Source organism: Nomascus leucogenys, chromosome 5 (assembly GCF_006542625.1).
Source record: "Nomascus leucogenys isolate Asia chromosome 5, Asia_NLE_v1, whole genome shotgun sequence".
NCBI classification, from domain to species: domain Eukaryota; kingdom Metazoa; phylum Chordata; class Mammalia; order Primates; family Hylobatidae; genus Nomascus; species Nomascus leucogenys.
The window spans coordinates 133,461,621-133,484,820 of record NC_044385.1 but is presented as its reverse complement, the minus strand read 5'-3'; the positions used below and the strand labels follow the sequence as shown (position 1 = coordinate 133,484,820).

The 23,200-nt window shown below is 37.6% G+C and overlaps 1 protein-coding gene across 2 annotated transcripts in view; it reads left to right on the top strand.

Annotated features, from left to right (window-relative positions):
• Positions 1–21,922, top strand: part of FAM155A (family with sequence similarity 155 member A) — a 706,320-nt gene extending 684,398 nt beyond the window's left edge. Inside the window, exons 3-4 of one of the 2 annotated variants that reach the window (XM_030813678.1) lie at positions 18,013–18,058; positions 19,795–19,863. In XM_030813678.1, coding sequence (XP_030669538.1) covers positions 18,013–18,035 — 23 coding nt within the window. In that variant the 3' untranslated portion in view covers positions 18,036–18,058; positions 19,795–19,863. Of the gene's footprint in view, positions 1–18,012; positions 18,059–19,794 lie in introns of both variants that reach the window. The other variant, XM_030813677.1, reaches the window with a different exon arrangement.
• Positions 21,923–23,200: the final 1,278 nt, after the last annotated feature.

The window sequence follows — 23,200 nt, the reverse complement described above, 5'->3', positions numbered from 1 at the left end:
TAGGGGAATAAACAATATGCTACCTGAGACATTATTCTGTTTGGCAACTGACGTGCCAGAATCTGAACTAAATAACTATTTTCTATCAATCAGTGAAAAATATGCATAACTACAGCTTTCTTTTCAATGGAATGCTGCAATTCTAATGAATAGTATCCTCTTCAAATGAAGCTACACCCCATCCCCCAAACTCTACCTTTCTGCTCTCAGAGATGTCCCTGTTTCCAATGTTTTTGTAATTTCTTTTTGAAAATTTCTATAGTACTTTATTTTAATTTGATTTTCTACTGGAAATATTAAAACTACTGGAAGTCCATTCAATTCAAGTCTGAAAAATAAAGGTAACAGATTATTCTAACTAATATTCCTTTTGCAAATGTTAATATTGACTTTATAATATTGAGAATGATTTTCTTATCTGTTCTATAACATTATCTAATACATTTGCTTTAAAATATCATTGTGTTTCTTCAGAGCCAGAGGATTACTAATTTAAGTTTTAGCATTCGTTTTGAGTAAAAACATTTTGATTAAAATCACAACTTTTAATTTTAATATTTAACATTTTAAAAACTGGCAGATCAAATTGGGGAAAATAGTTTTCCCCTAAGTACTGAAAATAAGGCCTATTTTGGAAGTCAAGTCTATTTATGAGGTGTTTACATGCCTTGAAGCCATTAGCTTGTTCTGTGTATGCGTGAGTGTACACAGACAGACATTGGGGTAGTTTTGTATGCATTCTGTCATTACACAAAGTCTGGTTTTCTTTTTACAAAGAAAAGCAGGAAATGGTCTTTGTACTCTAAATACATTGGTGGATCAAAGCATTAGCAATACTGTCTCTTCAATTACAACCTATGGGTTGAGATACTGCAGCCACAGAATTATTTCTATAGTTTCCTGTTTTCTAGAATCTTTCCTTTGCAGAGTTGTAGTTACCAAGGATTTCCAATTTAAAAATGACTGTGGGGAATATACTAAGCAGTAATACTGATTTACAAAATGTGGGCCCCTCAGTGCCATTTCACAGAGGAAAATAAGAAAAATAAATAGAAGGAGAACATAATCGGTAACGTTCTCAACAAGGAACATACAAATCCCCTCATGTGGCTTCTTGAGCAATGATGTGAATGAAACCAGTGCTGAGCTAGCTAGCACTCAACACCAAGACACACAAACATCTGTGAGAGATCCAACTTGTTTACATCCTCCTATAACGTAAATTCACGTAGAACACTTAAATTATTCCAAATTCCTAAATGTGCTTCATGAAACTCCTTAGGCACCCTTCCCATTTATGAGAGTTATCTAACCCGAAAAGTAAAAGCATTTTGCAACACTGGTTGGTTAATAGTGATAAAAGAGAAAGGAGTTGCAATTTTTATTCCTTTCCCACGTGACTGCCAGTCTCCACTTGGAGTCCCTGGTACTTGGTAACTTATCAGAGTAGGAAGGAAAGACACAAGTCATTCAATCCTGACAATGCCCACTGCTTTGAATCCTGCTTTGCTTGGATGGTTGGTGCAGATGCAAACAACTGAGCTACAGAGCATGGACCTCTTCTCCAGGAATCCATGTAACTTTCCTGTACCCCATCCTATAAAGTCCAACGATCATTAAGACAACCCTCTAAGGGTTCATTAGAGGGGGAGGAATATTAAATGATATATTTGGTGAGTGTACATTTCTTTGTCCATTTTTTTTCTCCTCTATTTTCTTAGAATACATTTTTCATAATTAAAAAAATTACTGTGTGACCGTTTTGGGGAAAATAACAATGTGAAATGTGATATTTTGCAGTGTGTGTTAAATTTCTGTTTAGACTATATTCTCTCTGGCTGCAGACAGTCTTTGTTCTCCTGGTGAAATACTGGAAAACTTTAGGAATATTGCTTGAGGAAATTGTCTGCTTAGCTTCAAGACATTTCAAATGCCCAATTTATTCCTCAACTTAGCTTATGATCTTAATGAATGAGTAAATTCTCTGTTTCTTTGCCATTTTAATGTGGGCCTTTGATTTTCATTTCATTTAGTATCGTTTTTCAGTCTTTAGAGCAATCTATAGTCCATCTAATGTGCAGTTAGCTTTCAGCTCTGAATGGCTTTTGCATAATCAGGTCAGTATGGCCTTTTCTTAAGAGTTTGTGTCACTTCCCTTCCTGTTATGTGTACTTGTATTACATTTTACTCTTAGGCTACATCTAGGTGCTTTGTGATCTAGTACATTCAATTCATTGCAGCATCCTCTAATAACTCAGCATATTAGCGCATTCATTATTCCTCGCTTCCTTCTCTCGTTAAACAAATATGTATTGTTCATTTGTAGAGCTTCTTGTCCACATACTGCTGGGTATTGAGAATAGGAGAGAGTGGAGGACTCACTCTTACTCTCACTAATGTCAACTAGAAGAAGAGTAATATAATTCTATTAATATTAGATGTAATGATGCTAGCCTTTATTCATCATTATATATCTGATACATCTGTCCCCACTATTCCCAAAAACTACTTGTTTATAAATGTATTCCTTAATTACTTAAAATTTACCCTGACTTTAAAAAGATATGATAAACATTATAAATGTATAGATATCCAAAAGTTTGCAGAATTCTTTCTGCAGATGGTCACTAGAACTTGAACTTTTTTTTTTCTAGGTTTCTTAGATTGGCCTCTCTTATTGTTTTACCTGCCAAATTATAAAATAACCCTAGAAAATTAGCAAATTCTCTAGAGATTATTTTATAATTTTTTACCTTTGAGAAAAATAATAGACACAATTTGGATCCTGATTATGTTTTAATTTGGATCCTGATTATTTTTTTGTAAGTTATTTTTAAATAAATTATAGATAACGTTCATGTGAAATCACTATCATAGCAAATATAAAGTGAAGAGATATTAAAGTCAACATACTAATTTCAAAGATCATTTTCTACAACACTAAATTTGGATTTACATGATGGCAAAAAAATAAATTGTCTTGGTGATGAGTAAATCATTGCATTTAAGTTATGGATGTGGCAGATTCTGGTTCAAGCTGACGATTTGAAGCCAAAATTTTACCTCCCATCTCTCTATAAATCTTATTACGATTGAAGGAAAACCATAAAATGAGATATATTCACAAAAGCCATAAAGCCTGGGAAGTGGGACACTATTATAACTTTTAATGGCAGAAACCACAATTACTCTTGCACCAACCTAATAAATAGAACTGAACTGATACTTTACAAAATAAAAATTAAAAAGTATACAAGAGAAAAAGACAGATGCCAGAGTTGAGAATCTTCAGAGTCAGCTCTAAAAAGAGCACAGGAGATGGAAACCATTCTTCCCATAGGACCCATGGGTGATCAGGATTTGTTTGGGGGAATTACTGAGAGAAAGAGAACAAAAAGGGCCAAGAATTACCTGATAGATTAAAATGATAAGCAGGCATCTGAGCTGCCTGGTTGTCTCCATTCCCACACATGCGTGGTGCTGTTCACTCCATAAAACCAGGGTTCTTCTTACAACAAACATTGAATGAGTGCGTGGGATGGAAGTCAGGAGCCTCAGGTTCAGTCTTCATCTTACTTCCTTTTGGTAGTACTGGGAAGGATGCTGCAATGGGTCTACTTGTTTCTCATTCCCTCACCCTGCAGATAATTCTGGCTGTTGGAGAGACTTGACAATTAAAGGTGATGAGAGAAGAGTATTATGTAGAAGGGCCAGGATCCATCCTATATAAGCATTTTGAAGAAAATAAGACACAACAGAAAAGAACACGAAGGTGGAAGTGGTGGAAGGCCTGAAGTGGTGGAAGGGATTTGACCCCAGTGACCTTCTCTCTGGTTTATGCCTGTAAATATGCTACATTACGTGGCAGAAAGGACATTGCACATGGAACTAAGTTTGCTCATCAGATGACTTTAAAATGAAGAGATTACCCAGGATTATTCAGGTGGTCCCAATGTAATCATGAAAGAAGAGGACAGAAGAATCAGTCAAAGAGATGAGACAGAAAGAGAGATCAGAGAGATGGGAAGCATGAGAAGGACTCAGCTCACAGTTGCTGGATTTTAAGATGGAGGAAGGAGACATGAGCCAGAAAATGCAGGTGACCTCTAGAAGTTGAGAATTTCAACCAATGGCCAACAAGAAAATGGGGACATCAGTATAGCAACCACATGGAATTAAATCCTGCCGACTTCCTGAATGGGCTTGGAAAATCAAATCCCATACCTTAATTTCAGTCTCATGAAACCCAGAGTAGATAAACCAGTTAAATCATCCCAGACTTCTGACTTACAGAACTATGAGATAACAAAAGGATCATTTAAACCTACTACGTCTGTAACAATTTTTTATAACAGCAAGGGAAAATGAATACAGATTGTGATGCTAAAAGCAGAGTGCTGATGTAAAAAAATGCCTAGAAAATATGCAAGTGGGCCGGGCGTGGTGGCTCACGCCTATAATCCCAACACTTTTGGGCAGATCACAAGGTCAGGGGATCGAGACCATCCTCGCCAACATGGTGAAACCCCATCTCTACTAAAATTACAAAAATTAGTTGGGCGTGGTGGCACGCACCTGTAGTCCCAGCTACTCAGGAGGCTGAGGCAAGAGAATCGCTTGAACCCAGGAGGCAGAGGTTGCTGTGAGCCGTGATCATGCCACTGCACTCCAGCCTGGCGACAGGGCGAGACTCTGTCTCAAAAATAACAAAAAATAGAAAAAAAATAGAAAATGTGCAAGTGGTGTTGAAACCAGACAGTGATAAAGTTGGAAAAATTTGGTGGAGCATGATAGAAAAAGTCCAGATTGCCTTGAACAGGCAGTTCATAGATACAGTAGTCCCCTCTCATCTGTGTGGGATGCATTACAGCATCCCCCGGTGGATACTAAACCCCATCAAACGCTATGTATAGTTAGTACCAAGCCCTATGTATACTATATTTTTTCAGTCTGATAACCAAAACAGCTACTAAGTGACTAACAGGAGGGTGGTATATACAGTGTGGACATGCTGGACTAATGGATGATTCACTTTCTGGCCAAAATGGAGCAGGATGGCATAAGATCTTTTTTCACACTACTCAGAACAGCATGCAGTTTAGAACTCATGGATTGTTTATTTCTGGAATTTTGCATCTAATATTTTTGGACTGTGGTTGGCCACAGGTAAATGAAACTCCAGAAAGAAGTGGACATTGTAAGTGATAAACTCGGCTACTTAGCTGAGGAGACTGCTCAGCAAAGTGTTGAAGATATAACCTGATTGATTCTTGCTGCTTATAGTGAAATGCAAAATGTGAATCTGGAATCCTATACCCAGGCAAAATATCTTTTGAATAAGAGAACTAAAAGCTAATTTTTAAAAAAAATTAAATATATACATGGTGGAAAGTTTAAATACTTTTTCAGATGGAATATATGAAACAAAGTTTTATGCTATCAAACAAAAGAGTTATTGGAGAAAGAGGACAACATAGGACCTCAATATTGGTGGTATAGTACAAATAAGACCCCATCATCTCTAATTATCAAATGTAACACAGACAGAAACTCGGAGGAAGAGAACTAACTGGAGTAGGATAACCCAGAACACTAGATCTCTTACCACTCTGAATAGTATCCACAGGGGAAGTGAGGTGTCAAAAATAGAGAGAAAGAGGCTTGCAGGGAGGCGGGAGGGAGGGGGGAATAACGCACACTGTTCTGGAGGAAAATAGATAAACATCTCTGTTGTAAGATGAATATGCAGTATATTCGTTTCCCAGCACCACTGTAACAGAGTGCCACAAACTAGATAGATTAACCAAGTAGACGTATTTTCTTATAGTTCTGGAGGGCTAGAAGCCTGAGGTCAAGATGTGGGCAGGATAGGTTTCCCGAGGCTGTGAGGGGCATCTGCTCTGGAGGCCTCTCAGCCTCTGGAGGTGGTCTGCAATCTTTGGCACTCCTTGGCCTGTAGTTGCATTGCTCTAATCCTCAGCTGTCACATGACCTTCTCTGTATATCTCTGACACCATCTTCCCTCTGTGTTTCCCTGTCGGTTGTGTCCACATCTTTTCTTTTTATTAGGACATATGTCTTACTGGATTAAGGAACCCCTAATGACCTCATTCTTCCTTGGTTATCTCTGTAAAGACCCTATTTCCAACTAAGGTCCCATTCTGAGGTATTCGGGGTTGAGACTTTAACATATATATTATTTTGGAGACTCAATGTAACCTATAAAACACAGAAAATGAAATATGGGTGCTAATAAAATATACTTGACATAAAAAAAGAAAACAAGAATTGAGAAACAAAATAATAGCATATATTTGAGACAAATTACTACAGGAGAAGTTTTAGATAGCATCTGCTCTCAGTACAATTTGAGGACAAATAGGCCCTTTAAACCAGGGAAGAAGAGTGAAATGGAATTTAGCTAGGATGCAGGAAAACATGAAAATGAATTTAGATAGAAAAAGAAAATATTACAATGCAATGGGAAAAAACTGCAAAAGGAAAACATGCAAATATGTTATACACATACAGTTTCAGCCATAGAGACCTAGAAAAGCAACGTGGAGGACAGTCTTGAAGAGCTCTCCAGAAAACAGAGACTAAGTCCAAGGCAGAGACTGAGAATACAAAAATGATCAGGGGGAATGTAATAAACTGAAACACACAAAGCAAAACTGAAGGAGGAAACAAAGCAATAGGAACCACCTTTCCATCAGCGCATTAAAATGCTTTTCTCCATTCAGGCAAAATTGAGGAAATTAGATCAACTTCTAACATTCTTGAATTTTGCGAATAAATAAAGTATCCTACCAGCTACAACAGGGAGAAATATATTTGAGAAGAAAAACATGGATGTCAGATTTCTCTTTTTTTTTTTTATTACACTTTTAAGTTCTGGGGTACATGTGCAGAACGTGCAGGTTTCTTACATAGATGTACACGTGCCATGGTGGTTTGCTGCACCCATCAACCCGTCATCTACATTAGGTATTTCTCCTAATGCTATCCCTCCCCCAGCCCCCCTCCCCTCTACAGGCCCCGGTGTGTGATGCTCTCCTCTCTGCGTCCATGTGTTCTCATTGTTCAGCTTCCACTGATGAGTGAGAGCATGCATTGTTTGGTTTTCTGGTCCTGTGTTAGTTTGCTGTGAATGATGGTTTCCAGCTTCATCTATGTCCCTGCAAAGGACATGAACTCATCCTTTTTTATGGCTGCATAGTATTCCATGGTGTATATGTGCCACATTTTCTTTATCCAGCCTATCACTGATGGGCATTTGGGTTGGTTCTACGTCTTTGCTATTGTGAACAGTGCCGCAATAAACATACATGTGCATGTGTCTTTAAAGCAGCATGATTTATAAACCTTTGGGTATATACCCAGTAATGGGATTGCTGGGTCAAATGGTATTTCTAGTTCTAGATCCTTAAGGAATAGCCACCCTATCATCTTTCACAATGGTTGAACTAATTTACATTCCCACCAACAAAATAAAAGCGTTCCTATTTCTCCACATCCTCTCCAGCATCTGTTGTTTCCTAACTTTTTAATGTTCAGATTTCTCGTTCAAACAGAGTAGACCAACATGTGCACTGCCAGCTGTGAGAATCCCTCCCTGGCATGGAGGGTTGGACTGGCATGGACAAGAGAAACAAGCCAACTGGACTTGTTCCCCCAGGGGTGTGTCACTGGGACCCAGCAATTCCAGTCATCCCTGATGTATGGCGCATATGGACGGAAAGCAGCAAGGCCTTGCCTGCCAAGTGGGAGATGGCGAGGGAGGCACATGGCAAGAAGCAGGGATGAATCATGCCTCTCCACCCAGGTGGAGCACTCCCTTCTCATGGCCATACAATACCTTAATTTTGCTCTTCATTTTGGAGCAAAAATAACTCTGCCCTTGGATTTCATAAAATAGACTTGGATGTTTCTACTATTCCTCCCATCACCCGTTTTTATTTTGTTTGCCTAAATTAGCTCCAGTGAATTTCTGTTCAATACAACCCAATCACCCCCAAATAAGACAGAAATAAAACAAAATGGGATGGAGGGAATATATGAAATGTTAATAATTTGAAAATAAATAGATTTGAAACATCCGATTGTAGCCAAAAAATGATGAGGGATTTGTTTAAGAAAGTAAAATTTTGTCAATTTTCTCATTAATGATCTTCATTAAGTAGACAAATATAGGTTCAAGTGTGTGCGATTTTTTAAAGGATAAGTTCTAATAGAATTAATAACAGCATGAATTTCACAAATTATGAAAAAATACGCATTTAAATATGGTCCCATAGGGCCGAGTGTGGTGACTTACCCCTGCAATCCCAGCACTTCGTGAGGCCAAGGTGGGCAGATCACTTGAGCCCGGAAGTTTGAGACCAGCCTGGGCAACATAGACCCCACTTCTACAAAAAATACAAAATTAGCCAGGCGTGGTGGCATTCACCTGTAGGCCCAGCTACTTGAGAGAGGTTGAGGCAGGAGGATCACTTGAGCCTGGAAGTTTGAGACCAGCCTGGGCAACATAGACCCCACTTCTACAAAAAATACAAAATTAGCCAGGCGTGGTGGCATTCACCTGTAGGCCCAGCTACTTGAGAGAGGTTGAGGCAGGAGGATCACTTGAGCCTGGAAGCTAAAGGCTGCAGTGTGAGCCAAGATCGTGCCACTGCACTCCAGCCTGGGTGACAGAGCCAGACCCTGTCTCAAAACAAACCGACACACACACACACACACACAATAAATAAATAAATAAATGTGCTCATATTGCAAATGACAGAAAACGAAAGGAATGGTAAAGACACATTTTCAGATATTTAAAAATGTTATTAGACGATGATGAAAGTAGGGACAAGCACTCAGAGCTGACAGTAAGAGCAAGTGAGCTGGGTTCTCCTTTTCAATCATTGTGAAACTCTTAAAGAATGTGATACAGAGAAAAGTATAAAGAAAAATTATGGAAAAAAGTAAAAAAATTAAAATAATGGACAAAGATATATCAGACAAGTGTGCTAATATGTATAGAGATTACTAGAAAGCCAAACAAAATACATTCAAAAATCACAAACAATACAAACCTCAACAAATATAAACCGATAATTGCACTTTATAACGACAAAGAATGTCATATTTTTCCTAGTTTAGTGATGAATGTCTAGTGAAACATGTTTATTAACTTTCTGTGCCTACAGACATAATAACAAAATATTTAAGGCAAAATAATTAGAAGCATTTGTAAAATACACGTCTCGTGATGACTTTTAAATAGAGAAAAATACATTAAAATAGCGATTAAGCATGGTTATCCAATGCTAATATTTGCAAAAAAAAAAAAGTCTATATAGTAAGACACAAGGAAAACAATTAAAAAAAAACTTTCTAAAGATCGCATTGTTGAACTTAATATAATGAAAAATAAGTTATAAAAGTACTCTATAAAATGTATCAAACAATTAAAACTAAAACAAAACACAGCAAAAAAGCACTCAAGTAATTTAAGTACAAAAGATAATATAAAATGCAGTTACAAAATATGTGCATAAGAGAATTGGCTAAAGCTATTATCAAATGGAAATTTAGATCAGTGTTTTATTTTTAAGAATACATTTAGAGCAGTAAGTGTTTTATTTTTAAGAATATTTTACTCAATTTAACTGAGTAAAGTGGCATTCAATTCAATATTGTTACAAAGAGAATAGTAAAAGAAAATTAAACAAAAGATGAAGAATTCATATAAAGATACCAATGCACTAACAAACAGAATAAGTACTGATATGTTCAAGAGTTATATCTTTGATAATACAAATAAAACTAAAAAACCTTTCAAGTCTAATCAAGGATGAAAATAAAGAAAATAGAAATAAAATGGTAACAATGAGGAAGAGAATCTAGACAAATTAAGGGTTTTAAAATGAGACAATATTATACACAACTCTGTAATAATCTAATCCTATAAACAAGCTATTTTTAGAGAATATGAACTATAAAAATTGATGCAAAGTAACCATGACAGATTAATAAACATGAAAGAAATTGAAAAAGTTTGAAAATTACCTTTAGGAAACATTATCCACAATGCTTTACAAATTTCACGCCATATAAACTATCCTAGACGGTTAAAATACTTAAAAATTGCTCTTTCTAAAACTATAACTGTATATATTTTTATATAATCTCACTTGATAATATATATGCCAGATGTAAAATAAATACTGGAAAGTCAAAGAACAGCAAAGTAGCTACAATTTCACATTAAATATATTTTTATATATGAGATTCACAAATTATATGCATGTAGTGTGTGTGTATATATATGCATGTTCACATTAATAAAAAAGATTGAGAAAACAAATTGCAGTAGTTTCTTTTTTCAGATGAAAAAGACTATGTTACTGTTTTCTAAGCTTTAGCAATCAGAATTATTTTTTAATTTTAAAGTGTATTACTAATTTAAACATTTGAAAATTTTGTCTCATATATTCTTGGACTCTATGTCAAAATGTAAATTACTGAGATAAAGATCGTACTTAAATAATGCCATGTTTTATTCTAAGGATTTCCTTAGAAACTATTTATTCCTTAGATATAAGGAAAATATTTATCCCTTAGATTCCTGAAGATTTCCTTAGAATAAAGGAACTTTATTGACTTTCTTGTGCTTAGTAATATTTATAATGCCTATACTTGAATAATAGCTTTGAGCTGTGAAAAATAAGGACTTTTTGGTAAGTGGCTTTGACTAATTGGAAAACAAAAAAAGATTTAAAATAGGTGTCCTTTAAAGCCCCTCCTAATAATAAATTCTTTTCTATATTTTATTTTTAAAAAGGTTTGTGGATACATAGTAGGTGTATATATTTATGGGGTACATGAGATATTTTGATACAGGCATATAATGCATAATAATCTCATCAGGCTTAAAGGGGTATCCTCAAAATATGAGCTTATTTGAAAATAGAGTCTTTGTACATGTAATTCATTAAGTTAAAATGAGGCCATACTAGATTGTGGTGGGCCTGGGATCCAATATGCTGATGTGTTATAAGAACAGCAAAGACACCGAGACACGCAGGGAAGGCCACGTGGGGACAGAAGCAGCAGCTGGAGTGATGCCTGCCAGCCAAGAAGTTCCAGGAATGGGTGGCAGCCACCAGTGACTGAGATGGGCCCAGAAAGAATCCCCCCTTGAGCCCCAGAGGGAGCATAGCCCTGCCCACACCTGGATCTCAGACTTCCAGCCTCCAGAACTCAGAAAATACTTTTCTGCTGTGTTATTTTTTTAATTTTCAAAACATTTTTAACTTTTGTGGGTACATAATAGGTATAACATTATTGAGATATCTTGATACAGGCATACGATGTGTAATAAACACATCAGGGTAAATGGGGTACCCACCCCCTCAAGCATTTATTCTTTCTTTATGTTACAAACAATCCAATTATACTCTTCTAGTTAAACTGTACAATACATCATTGTTGACTGTAGTTACCCTGTTGTATTAACAAATACTAGATCTTATTCATTCTAACTATATTTTTGCACTCATGAGCCATCCCCACTACCAACCCCCCACTACCCTTCCCAGCCTATAGTAACCATTATTCTATTTTCTATCTCCATGAGTTCAATCGTTTTAATTTTTTAGCTCTCACAAATAGGCGAGAACATACAAAGTTTGTCTTTCTGTGCCTGGCCTATTTCATTTAACATAATGACCTCTAGTTCCATCTATGTTGTTGTAAATGACCAGGATCTCATTCTTTTTTATGGCTGAATAGTACTCCATTGTGTATATGTACCACATTTTCTCTACCCATTCATCTGTCAATGGACGCTTAGGTTGCTTCCAAATCTTGGCTATTGCGAATAGTGCCACAATAAATGTAGGAGTGCAGGTATCTCTTCCGTATCCTGATCTCCTTTCTGTGGGCATATAACTAGCACTAGGATTGATGGATCATACAGTAGCTCTATTTTTAGTTTTTTGTTTTTTTTTTTTGAGATGGAGTCTCGCTCTGTCACTCAGGCTGGAGTGCAGTGGCGCGATCTTGGCTCACTGCTAGCTCCGCCTCCCAGGTTCACACCATTCTCCTGCCTCAGCCTCCCGAGTAGCTGGGACTACAGGTGCCCACCACCACACCCGGCTAATTTTTTTTGTATTTTTAGTAGAGACAGGGTTTCACCGTGTAAACCAGGATGGTCTCGATCTCGTGACCTCGTGATCCGTCCGCCTCAGCCTGCCAAAGTGCTGGGATTACATGCGTGAGCCACCGCACCCGGCCTATTTTTAGTTTTCTGAGGAACCTCCATACTTTTCTCCATAGTGACTGTACTACTTTTCATTCCCACGAGCAGTGTTCCCTTTTCCCCACAACCTCACCAGCATTTGTTATTGCTTGTCTTTTGGATAAAAGCCATTTTAACTGTGGTGAGATGATATTTCATTGTAGCTTTCATTTGCATTTCTCTGATGATCAGTTGTGTTGAGCACTTTTTTATACACCTGTTTGCCATTTGTATGTCTCCTTTTGAGAAATGTCTATTCAGATCTCTTGCCAATTTTTAAATTGAATTATTAGATTTTTTCCTATGGAATTGTTTCAGCCCCTTATATATTCTGCTTATTAAGCCCTTTCCAAATGAGTATTTTTCAAATGTGTTCTTCCATTCTGCAGGCTGTCTCTTCATTTTGTTGTTTATTTTCTTTGCTATGCAGAAACGTTTTAACTTGGTGTGATCCCATTTGTCCATTTTTGCTTTGGTTGCCTGTGCTTGTAGGGTATTACTCGAGAAATTTTTGCCGAGAGCAACATCCTGGAGACTTTCCCTAGTGTTTTCTTTTAGTAATTTCATAGTTTAAGTTATTAGATTGAAGTCTTTAAGTCATCTTTTTTTTGAGACAGTCTTGCTCTGTCACCCACGCTGGAGTGCAGTGGCACAATCTCGACTCACTGCAACTTCTGCCTCCTGGGTTCAAGCGATTCTCCTGCCTCAGCCTCCCCAGTAGCTGGGATTACAGGTTCGTGCCACCACGCCCAGCTAATTTTTGCATTTTTAGTAGAGATGAGGTTTCACCATGTTGGCCAGGGTGGTCTCGCACTCCTGGCCTCAAGTGATCCATCTGCCTTGGACTCCCAAAGTGCTAGGGTTACAGGTGTGAGCCACAACATCTGGCCCCTTAAGTCTTTAAAACACTTTAATTTGATTTTCGTGTATGGCAAGAAATAGGAGTCTAGTTTCATTCTTCTGCATATGGGTATCTAGTTTTCCTGGCACCATTTATTGAAGAGACTGTCCTTTCCCCCATCATATATACTTGCCACCTTTGTCGAAAATGACTTCACTGCAGATGTGTGGATTTGTTTCTGGGTTCTCTATTCTGTTCCATTGGTCTATGTGTCTGTTTTTATGTCAATATCATGCTGTTGTGGTTACTGTACCTTTGCAGTACAATTTGAAGTCAGATAATGTTATTCTTCTAGTTTTGTTCTTTTTGCTAAGGATAACTTTGGCTATTCTGGGCCTTTTGTGGTTCCACATAAATTTTAGAATTATTTGTTCTATTTCTGTGAAGACCATTATTGGTATTACTGCAATTACTTTTGCACCAACCTAATTTTTTTATAGGGATTGCATTGAATCTGTAGCTTGCTTTGGGTAGTATGGACATTTTAACAATACTGATTCTCCAATCCATGAACATGGAATATCTTTCCATTTTTTTGTGTCCTCTTTAATTTCTTTCATCAATGTTGCATAGTTTTTACTGTAGAGATCTTTCACTTTTTTGGTTAATTCATAGGTATTTTCTTTTATTTGTAGCTATTGTAAATAGGATTACTTTGATTTCTTTTTCAGATTTTTCACTGTTGACGTATAGAAATGTTACCGATTTTTGTATGTTGGTTTTGCATCCCGTAACTTTACTGAATTTGTTTATTAGTTCTAACAGTTTTTTGGTGGAGTTTTTAGATTTTCCCCATATATAAAATTATGACATTTGGGGCTGGATGATAGTTAATATAAGAAAAATAAAAATAAATTTAAAAACAAACAAAATCATATCATCTGCAACAAAGAATAATTTGATTCTTTTCCAGTAAGTCAAATTGAATGCCCTTCTTTCTCTTGTCTGATTCCTCTAGGTAGGAATTCTCCTGATAATAAATTCTGATTTTACTATTTATCTCTACTTACAACATGAGTAATTAATATTATGTGAGATTTTCTTACCTGCCATGCACTGGTCTAAACAATGTATGTGTATTATTATTATTATTTTTTTTTTTTTGAGACGGAGTCTCGCTCTGTTGCCCAGGCTGGAGTGCAGTGGCACTATCCTGGCTCACTGCAAGCTCCGCCTCCCGGGTTCACACCATTCTCTTGCCTCAGCCTCCCAAGCAGCTGGGACTACAGGTGCCCACCACCACGCCCGGCTAATTTTTTGTATTTTTAGTAGAGACGGGGTTTCACCATGTTAGCCAGGAGGGTCTCGATCTCCTGACCTCGTGATCTGCCCGCCTTGACCTCCCAAAGTGCTCAGATTACAGGCATGAGCCATGGCACCTGGCCCATGTGTATTATTTGATTCTCATAAAAACACTCTGTGAGGTTGGTACTGTAATGTCAAACAGCAGGTAATGATTCACTAGAGATTTCAAATAGAACAGCTTATAAGCAAAATATATCAGAATAACATTTCACTACCCGGAAAATTTGCTTTTGTTTTTTCCTAATGCTAATTTGTGCAATTGTACTTGTTTGCGCAAGGAGGTTCTTGTTTGAGAAATTATTTTTATTTGGAAATATGTTTTTATAGTTTCTTCAATGCTGAGGAAAAGGTCATTTCTGTGGGTAGTCTTTCCTAGGAAATTTGTCCCAGCAGGTTATCTGTGTGCAGGTGGTTTTTGCCGGAGAACTCTCAGGCATGCTACCGATGAGGGGGTGAAGAAGGAGAAATTTGGTAGAGGGAAAAAAATCTGAAGCTGAGATGGCCCTTGAGAGATGCCTTGACTTGAGTCAAGTGGGCCCAGACTTGGGATGCCTACATCGTTTGGAGGCTGCCCAGGGCCTGAGAAATAGGTCAAGGCTTTTGACTTCAATCAAGGGCAGTGTCCAGGAGGCATGCAGGGTGAAACCATCTGTAGGTAGCACTCCCAGCTGGAGGAGTCTGTGCCCCCAGGTCCCAAGGGTGTCATTGATCTGCTTATGTGACCCACTGACTCTATATAAGGCAAAGAAATAATGGCCTTAGAAGGCTGCATGTCCTTGCTTATTCAGAAATGCATTTGACAGAGAAAAAGGCATCTGTCAGAATTCAAGTCACAGAAGAATGATGTAGAAAAAAGAGCTGGAAAATTTTCTAGGCAGTTCCAACCAAAAAGACATTGTTTTATGGCATAAATCCAAAAGAATCAAAGAATAGGTAAGGAGACAATAATCAAAACCTCTTAGAAATTAGTAAGTCGATGCATGCTAACAGATCTGCTGAAACTTAGAAAAAGTAGTATGAAGCAGCAGAGAGGAAACAGAGTCAGTCCGATTTCCATCCAGACTCAGGGACTGACAACACGAGATACAATGGAAGAAAGGGCAAAATAAGGAAGACTGGGTGGGAGTCAGTTTTAAAAGGCAGTCAAGTCCCCAAATCCCATTCCCCAACTCCAAGTTGATCCAGAGACTGGGGGCATATTTCTTTCTGGAGGGAACTTTTTCTTTTTGAGATGATATAGAAAAGGTTGTTGGTCTGAGAAACAGTAGGAGGAGTTCAGGGCAGGGGACCACTCTGACCACCAGGATTCAATGCACACCTCCACCCTGAAGCTGAGACTCCCCCAGCCCCATCCTGCTGCTCCCTCCTGCTCCCTGGCCTTCCGCTTCCTGGATGGATATTGGATAGACTTTTCTATGGAGTCTGATCAACCTAAAGACAGAATTTTAAAAGTTTCTCCATGCTGGCCGGGCACGGTGGCTCATACCTGTAATCTCAGCACTTTGGGAGGCCGAGGCAGGTGGATCACGAGGTCAAGAGATCAAGACCATCCTGGCCAACATGGTGAAACCCTGTCTCTACTAAAAATACAAAAAATTAGCTGGGCGTGTTGGTGGGAGCCTGTAGTCCCAGCTATTCAGGAGGCTGAGGCAGGAGAATCACTTGAACCCAGGAGGCAGAAGTTGCAGTGAGCTGAGATTGCGTCACTGCACTCCAGTCTGGTGACAGAGCAAGACTCCATCTCAAAAATAAGTTTCTCCATCCTAACAGTTCAGGCATGTCATCCCACAGTGCAGCTCACAGTCCACAGCCCTCCTTAGGTGCCCAGACTTCCTGTGCTTTTTATTTTGTTCAGACAACTAGAAATGCATGGTGTTTCCATGAGAAGAACAAGGGACAAACAAACACAAAAGGTGGCAACACAGAGAAAATGGAGGGAATTTATTCAGGGAGGGAATGAAACACAACAAATAAGGGTACCCCAAATATCTCAGAGTGAGAAAAATACAAACATGGTAACCATAAAATAAGAACAGTTGCTTCAAAAAGCAACATTCAGATAACACAAAGGAGCTCTTGGAACTTAATCCTAGAGAAAAAAGCAAAATTCAGTGAAATTATGTCAAATGAAAACTCACCAAATTCTCCTGAAAGCAGAGTTAAGGGATGAAGTAATATGAAATATTAACAGCAGAGGTAAGAAAATTAAAGGACAAGTTCTGAAGGTCCAACAGCCAAACATAGGACCAGTACTTGAATAAATCTGAAGAATTATCATTTCTAAATTAGAATTCCATATCCAGCCAAACGATCAATTAAATATGAGGTAGAATAAACACATTTTAAGGCATATGGCATCTTGGAAATTCGCCCTCATGAGCTTTTCCAACTGAAGACACTAGAGGTTGTAAACCCTCAAAAGGAGAAAGAAGGGGATGAGGCACAGGATACAGGGAACAGGGGATCCAGCACTGCAGTGCACAGAGTGGTAGAGACTCATCAGGCATGACAGCAACCAGTCCAGGTGGTGGGAGGCTGCAGGAGATATTTTTTCAGAAAAGAACTGATAGAACACTTGATGCAACTGAAAGAACTGGCAATGCATTTGGGTTGAATTAGTTAGAAGAGGGAAAATAACAAGACAAGTATTATCTGTAGAAAAAAAAACGAGGTGGTATAGGGATAGAAAATTGGACTTTACTACATGGTTGAACTAAGAATTACATTTACGTCATCCTAGTACTGTAAATGGAACAGCAGGTATCAAAGTTACTATTTATGGAGGAATGGGTGAGGGTTTGGTGGGAAGCATATTTGCTGGAGGGAGGAAGAGAATAAATGTTTTATCTCCACATTTCCTGAGGGCAATCTACAGATAATGCTAAAAAAATGAAAAATCAAGAAGAGCATAAAGCATGTTATTCTCGGAAATGCAGCTAAATACAAAGCACCTGAAAGATATGCAAATATTTGCCTTTGAGAAAGAAGAATTTGAAATGTGGGAGGTGGAGGATTTTTTTGTTATTTTGTAAAATACTCTGTGGAATTATTTTATCTTAATATAGATGCATGTTATTCATAAATTTGAGTAAAAACTTGTTAAAAAGATGGACAGGAGAGAAAAAAGAAAGAATATTAATTGTGCCAGACAAAAAGAAGGGTTCATTTATTGGCCTGAATGAACTGCCTCCATTTTTTTTTTCTGCGATGACTTTAGTTGTAAATCAGCAAACCAGTTTCTGAGCAACTTTGTAAGAGCTTCTTATTTACCTAACATTGTTAAATATATTCTGATTATTAGCATTCTAAAATGTTGATCTAAAGGACTTCTAGATTTCTATTTTTATAATCTTATTGTAAACTCCTTTTGTTATAGAATGTAATATTGGAAACGTATATTTCAATAAATGATTAGTCTACCAGTGAGATATCTTATATGAAAAAAGAAAATATCATACAATAAAAATGTCAGAGCTGAAGACCTCATTAATTCAGTTTTTTTTTATATTCTACCTAGGCGAAGGTGAAGTTTACCTTTGAATGCCTAAGAAGAAATGAATATTGTAAGCATCATTATAAGGATACCTTGTTCATTTCTTTAAAAGAAACTGAAGATTGAAGTGTATATTATTTGAGATTATTTTTAATTAAATAAATAGGTATACTGAGTTTATTCATGCAATAAATGCTCATTAAGTATTTTGTCCAGGCACTCTGCTACATATTGGGAATGCAAAACTAAGAATGTATAGTTTATGCTTTTAAATTGACAGATAAGTAAGAATTGAAATTAAAATGAGCAATTGTGATTAAAAGAAAAATAAGAATAATTGCTATAATTAAGAGTGAAGCAAAATGCTAATAGCCCAGGGGTATGAGTACAAGCTTCATATGGGGAGTTTCACTTGAACCGCATTTGAAGGATAAATGAGACGTATGTAGAGGAATTGGTGGAGGACATTTTAGGAAGAAACAGTAGCTTGGCTAGTGATACAGGCTAGGATGCTCTGGGAAGAGCCAATGCTTCAGGATTGCGGGAACATTGAGCAGTGAACCTGGAGAGAGAGGAGAGACCTTTCGATTTTATTGTTTAGGTTGAAGCAGTGAGATACCATTAACTATTGTTATTCACAATAGCCCAAATTTTCCTGTTATTTCTATGTGCTAGGCACTGAACCAAGCATGTGACATGAAAAATCTCAGGTAATCCTTACAGCAACTCTACTATGATCCCCATTTTTAAGTTTTTCAAGCATGACATTAATATGACAAAATTTGTGTAGAAAGTTCACTCTAACGCCCATGGATAAATGGTTCAGTCAAGTAGAAAAAAAATGCACAATGACTTATACAGCTTGCATAAAAATATTCTATGTAATACAGCAAGGTAAAGGATTGGAAAGATTGTAGATACACAGTTGTTTGTTTTATTCTTTTCATCACTTCCAAAGTTTTAAAATATGCATTTGTCAATTTTAAAATAAGAACAATGTGTGTTATCAGAGGAAGAAGAGAAAAAGGGAAGGAAGAGTTTCAGCAAGGAGGAAAAAAGTGAAGAGAGAACAAGAGAAGCAGAGAGAGACAGACAATTCCTGATAGGCACAACTGGAGGACAGATCAAATGAGAAGATGAACAACAGAGAGACTCCTTCTGTGATGGTCCAAGCAAGAGATAATGAAGCCTCAATTGAGGCAGACTTCTATAGAAAGCAAATGGAGAAAAATAAGAGAAATGTTTAGAAAATAAATCAAAATGACCCAATCACCCATTGGACACATGGATGGTTTTGCCTATTCTCCCAGAGAGGGAGAGAGAAGACCTGATGAGGCTTCTGAGAGGAAACGATGATAACATGGTTCCTAGAGCTATGACGTTATGATCTGTTGCTTATTTCACTCAGCATACCTAGCTAATGTCAGTTTATGCAGTGCATTAATTGGTCACATTCCTCTGAAAGAAGAAAGGATGATTGCATGTACTTGATCTCCAAGTTGATCCAGAACCTCAAGTTCTGATTTTGACTGACTTAATGAAATCTTCTATTCTGTATTCCCAACAGCCCAGAACTTTCATGGTATGACTGGCAGGAATATAAAAGAACAACTTGAGGAACCTAACAATACTGGTTTGAGACCATGGGTGACTCTTTATCCAATTGTATTGACTTGATTTTCATTTAAATAAATGTCTAATTACCTGTAAGATTTTGTGGGTTAGAATGTTAAAGCAACAGCTTCACTCTACTATGTCGCAAATGTATTTCCTTCCTGCTGACACTCTACTTCCTTCTTCCTACAGGGCTTTATGAAACCTTTCTAACCAATGATGAACCAGAATGCTGTGACGTCAGGAGAGAAGAAAAATCAAATAACCCATCCAAAGGGACCGTAGAGAAAAGTGATTCCTGTCACAGGACATCGCTCACAGTGTCATCAGCAACAAGACTGTGCAACAGCAGACTCAAGCTGTGTGTTCTTGTACTGATTCTCTTACACACAGTGCTCACAGCTTCGGCAGCACAGAATACAGCCGGACTGAGCTTTGGAGGCATCAACACGCTGGAAGAAAACTCAACCAATGAGGAGTAACAGAAGGACGAGCGTCACCACAGCAGCAGCTGGCCCGCTGTGAAAAATGGCAACTGCTGTCTCATGTAACAGAAACTGGGTGCTTTTACCCTCGAATTACTTATTGCAAGGCCTTTAGGGTAAAATTTAAACAGATGGGCCTGAATCCAAACAAGGACACAACCACAGCTTTTTATTGACTAAAAGGCTGGAAAGTGACTTTAAATTTCTCACACCATTTTATACACTGTGTTTTAATGTTTGGAGGTTTTATTTATTTGCTTTCGTTTTGGTTTGGGTTTGTTTATTTTTTGCACTTGTTAATACAGGATTTATTTTGGGGGATGGTTTCTCAGAGGTAAACTAAGTCTTTTCACTGTCTCTCTCTATATATATATTTCTAGTCATTGTGTGTGTTCATCAGATAGTTCTGTCTTTATGTCCTGTCAGTTTCTATTAGAGGAATGATTGCTATGACCTCATGGTATAGCAAAAAACAACAACAAAAAAAGAATAAAAAATAAAAAAGACAAAAAAAAGAAAACAACAAAAAATAAAAATAAAAAAAATCCCTAAGTCTCCCTTCTACCCACAGAACCAACACCCTTCCCGGCCTTTCCTTTCCCTCACCCTCTTCTCGTCCCCTAAGCAAACAACATCCGCTTGCTTCTGTCTGTGTAACCACAGTGAATGGGTGTGCACGCTTGGTGGGCCTCTGAGCCCCTGTTGCACAAACCTGAAACAGAGCGGAGCCAAGGGGGCCTGGCAGGAGTTCCTTTTTAGCTGAACAAACAAGTGCTCTCCATAATAGGTGGAATCAGACAGTTAACACATTTTTATGTTGAAAACAAAATAAAAGGAAAAAAAAAACACTATCATGAACTGTATTGCTCCAGTTCCCATCCCCAAGTGGCCCAGCCCTTTCTTGCTGGTCCAGTTGGACAGGAGCAGCTATCTAGAATCAGGATGCAGGCAGTGAGGAAGTTTTTCCTTTGACAATGAAGGTGGGCTTTCATTGTGATTTTTGTTCTGTTGCAGTAATATAGGAGCACATTTTGGCCATTGTAATTACAGGGAACAAAGGGATTGCGGACACATATCTGGACTTCTTTTCCTCCCTTATTGTTGTGGAAGAGACACTAGAAATGCTCAAACACCTGCAATATACAGAATATATACAATTTTATTCCAGTATTTCCCTAACATATGGTTTAAAATTATTCCAGGTATACAGTGTATGCAATTCTGCATTATCACAGAGGAACAACTTCTTTTTTAAAAAATAAATAGGTCAGCCATTTTTATTAATGTGCAAAAACTTTATCACTCTAACATGCTCTAGGTAGTTGAAGAAAAGAGGTCTGATCACTGTTTGTATTTTATTTTCTTTGTGGGAACATTTCACCTGCTGAGTGTATATGAATTTGCTTTCTATAAAAGGCTTTTATGAGTTTACTGTAGAATCAGTGGAAGGAAGAGTTAATAAGGGCTGTTTTTAAAAAAAACAAACAAACAAAACAAATAATTAAAAAAACATTTTACATTCCTTCCTATTCTCTAACTACACTTGGGAAGTGCACTTCAGATAAGTTTGCAGTGTGACTGAGAGATGAAGGAAATCCATAGAAAAGGTCCTCTTAGTGAACAAAATTTAGTTATTAACTTTATAGCTATGAAATTTCCCCGGGCATTTGTTTTTGTTCAAACAGACTTTAACCTCTGCATCATACTTAACCCTGCGACATGCGTACAGTATGCATATTTTGTTTTGAAAAAAAATGTTTCGTTCCAGTCTGTTAAGAATATTCAAAAATAATAAAGGTATTGCTTAATAAAATTGCTAGAATTGTTTAGCAGTACATGCACAATATTTTACTAGATTCTTTGTTTTAATAGTGTTTTTGTTGAGACTGAAAATCCTAAAATGGTCTGCGCAAATACAAAAAAAAAAAAAAAAACACCAAAAATGCAAAATTCTCCCGTTTTTGTTCCTTCTTAAAAATTTTTTTTCTGCAAATGCAAATACATTCACATGTGGACAGACACATACACATAGGCATCATATTTTAATGTATAGAAACATGGCGCTTTTCTGGGGACGCAAGCCGAGGAAGTGAATGGCTCGGGGGAGACACATTAATTGCATGGAATTGTTGACTGTGAAACACTTGTAGAAATGAGCACTTTGGTATCCCTAACCAGTGGTGGAATACAGATTTCAATGGCACTGGGGGGACGAGAAGCAGAGGAATTGAGGCTGCAAGTGATTCCTGAGGAAGAGCTCACAGGGCGATTTTATTCAGATGACCTCTAAGGGAATGGCTAGGAAGGAGTCTGTTCTGACCTTTGTCTCCCTCTGCTGTGGTAAGGCCACTCCACATGCCATCTTACCATCTCTTCAGCGTTCCTCATGCTGCTTCTCCCCGTGCTATAGGTGTTTCCATTCTTGCAGGAAAGTGACAATGCAAGTGCAAATTCCACTCACTTTTATTGGTATGACAATAAATTATTCTTCCTAAACACTTCATGGCAAAATGATGAAAAACAGTATTCCTTAAAATGTACGTTTTCATTTTCTCAATATATTTTGAACTGACTCAAGTTCTTTACAAATACAAGAGGATCAGAAGGTTCCACTTACCCGTGTTTTAGCGTTTGTTTGGAGATAATGCCAACCAAAAGGTGGAAAACTAAAACCACCATTGCTTTACATAAGAGGTACGCCCCCATCCCCCGCTCAAAACACAGCTTTGAAAGTTGGGAGAAACACTGCAGTCTTCATTGTAAATATAAAGTGATAATTTTGGTGAGGAAGGAACGGTAAGGAGAGAAGGGGAATGAGCCCTTTCTCCCCATCAAGTCAGCCAGCATTGGAATAGTCTCTAATTCTGGCGGGATCTTTTTCTTGTCATGTTCATCTATTCTTATTACAGGAGAATGATTTCAGTGCCTAGTATTTATTATTGTAAGTGTGTAACCACTTTCCCACAATATTTCCACTGGACATGTTGAAGCAAAGCAGCTTCTTCTGGGGTCAGCCAGAGGATCCAAACAGGCAACGACTCCTTTCCCAAGCTCAGAAGCAATCACTGATGATGCAGATTTCACTACATTGATTCTTTGTAGTAGTTTTCCTG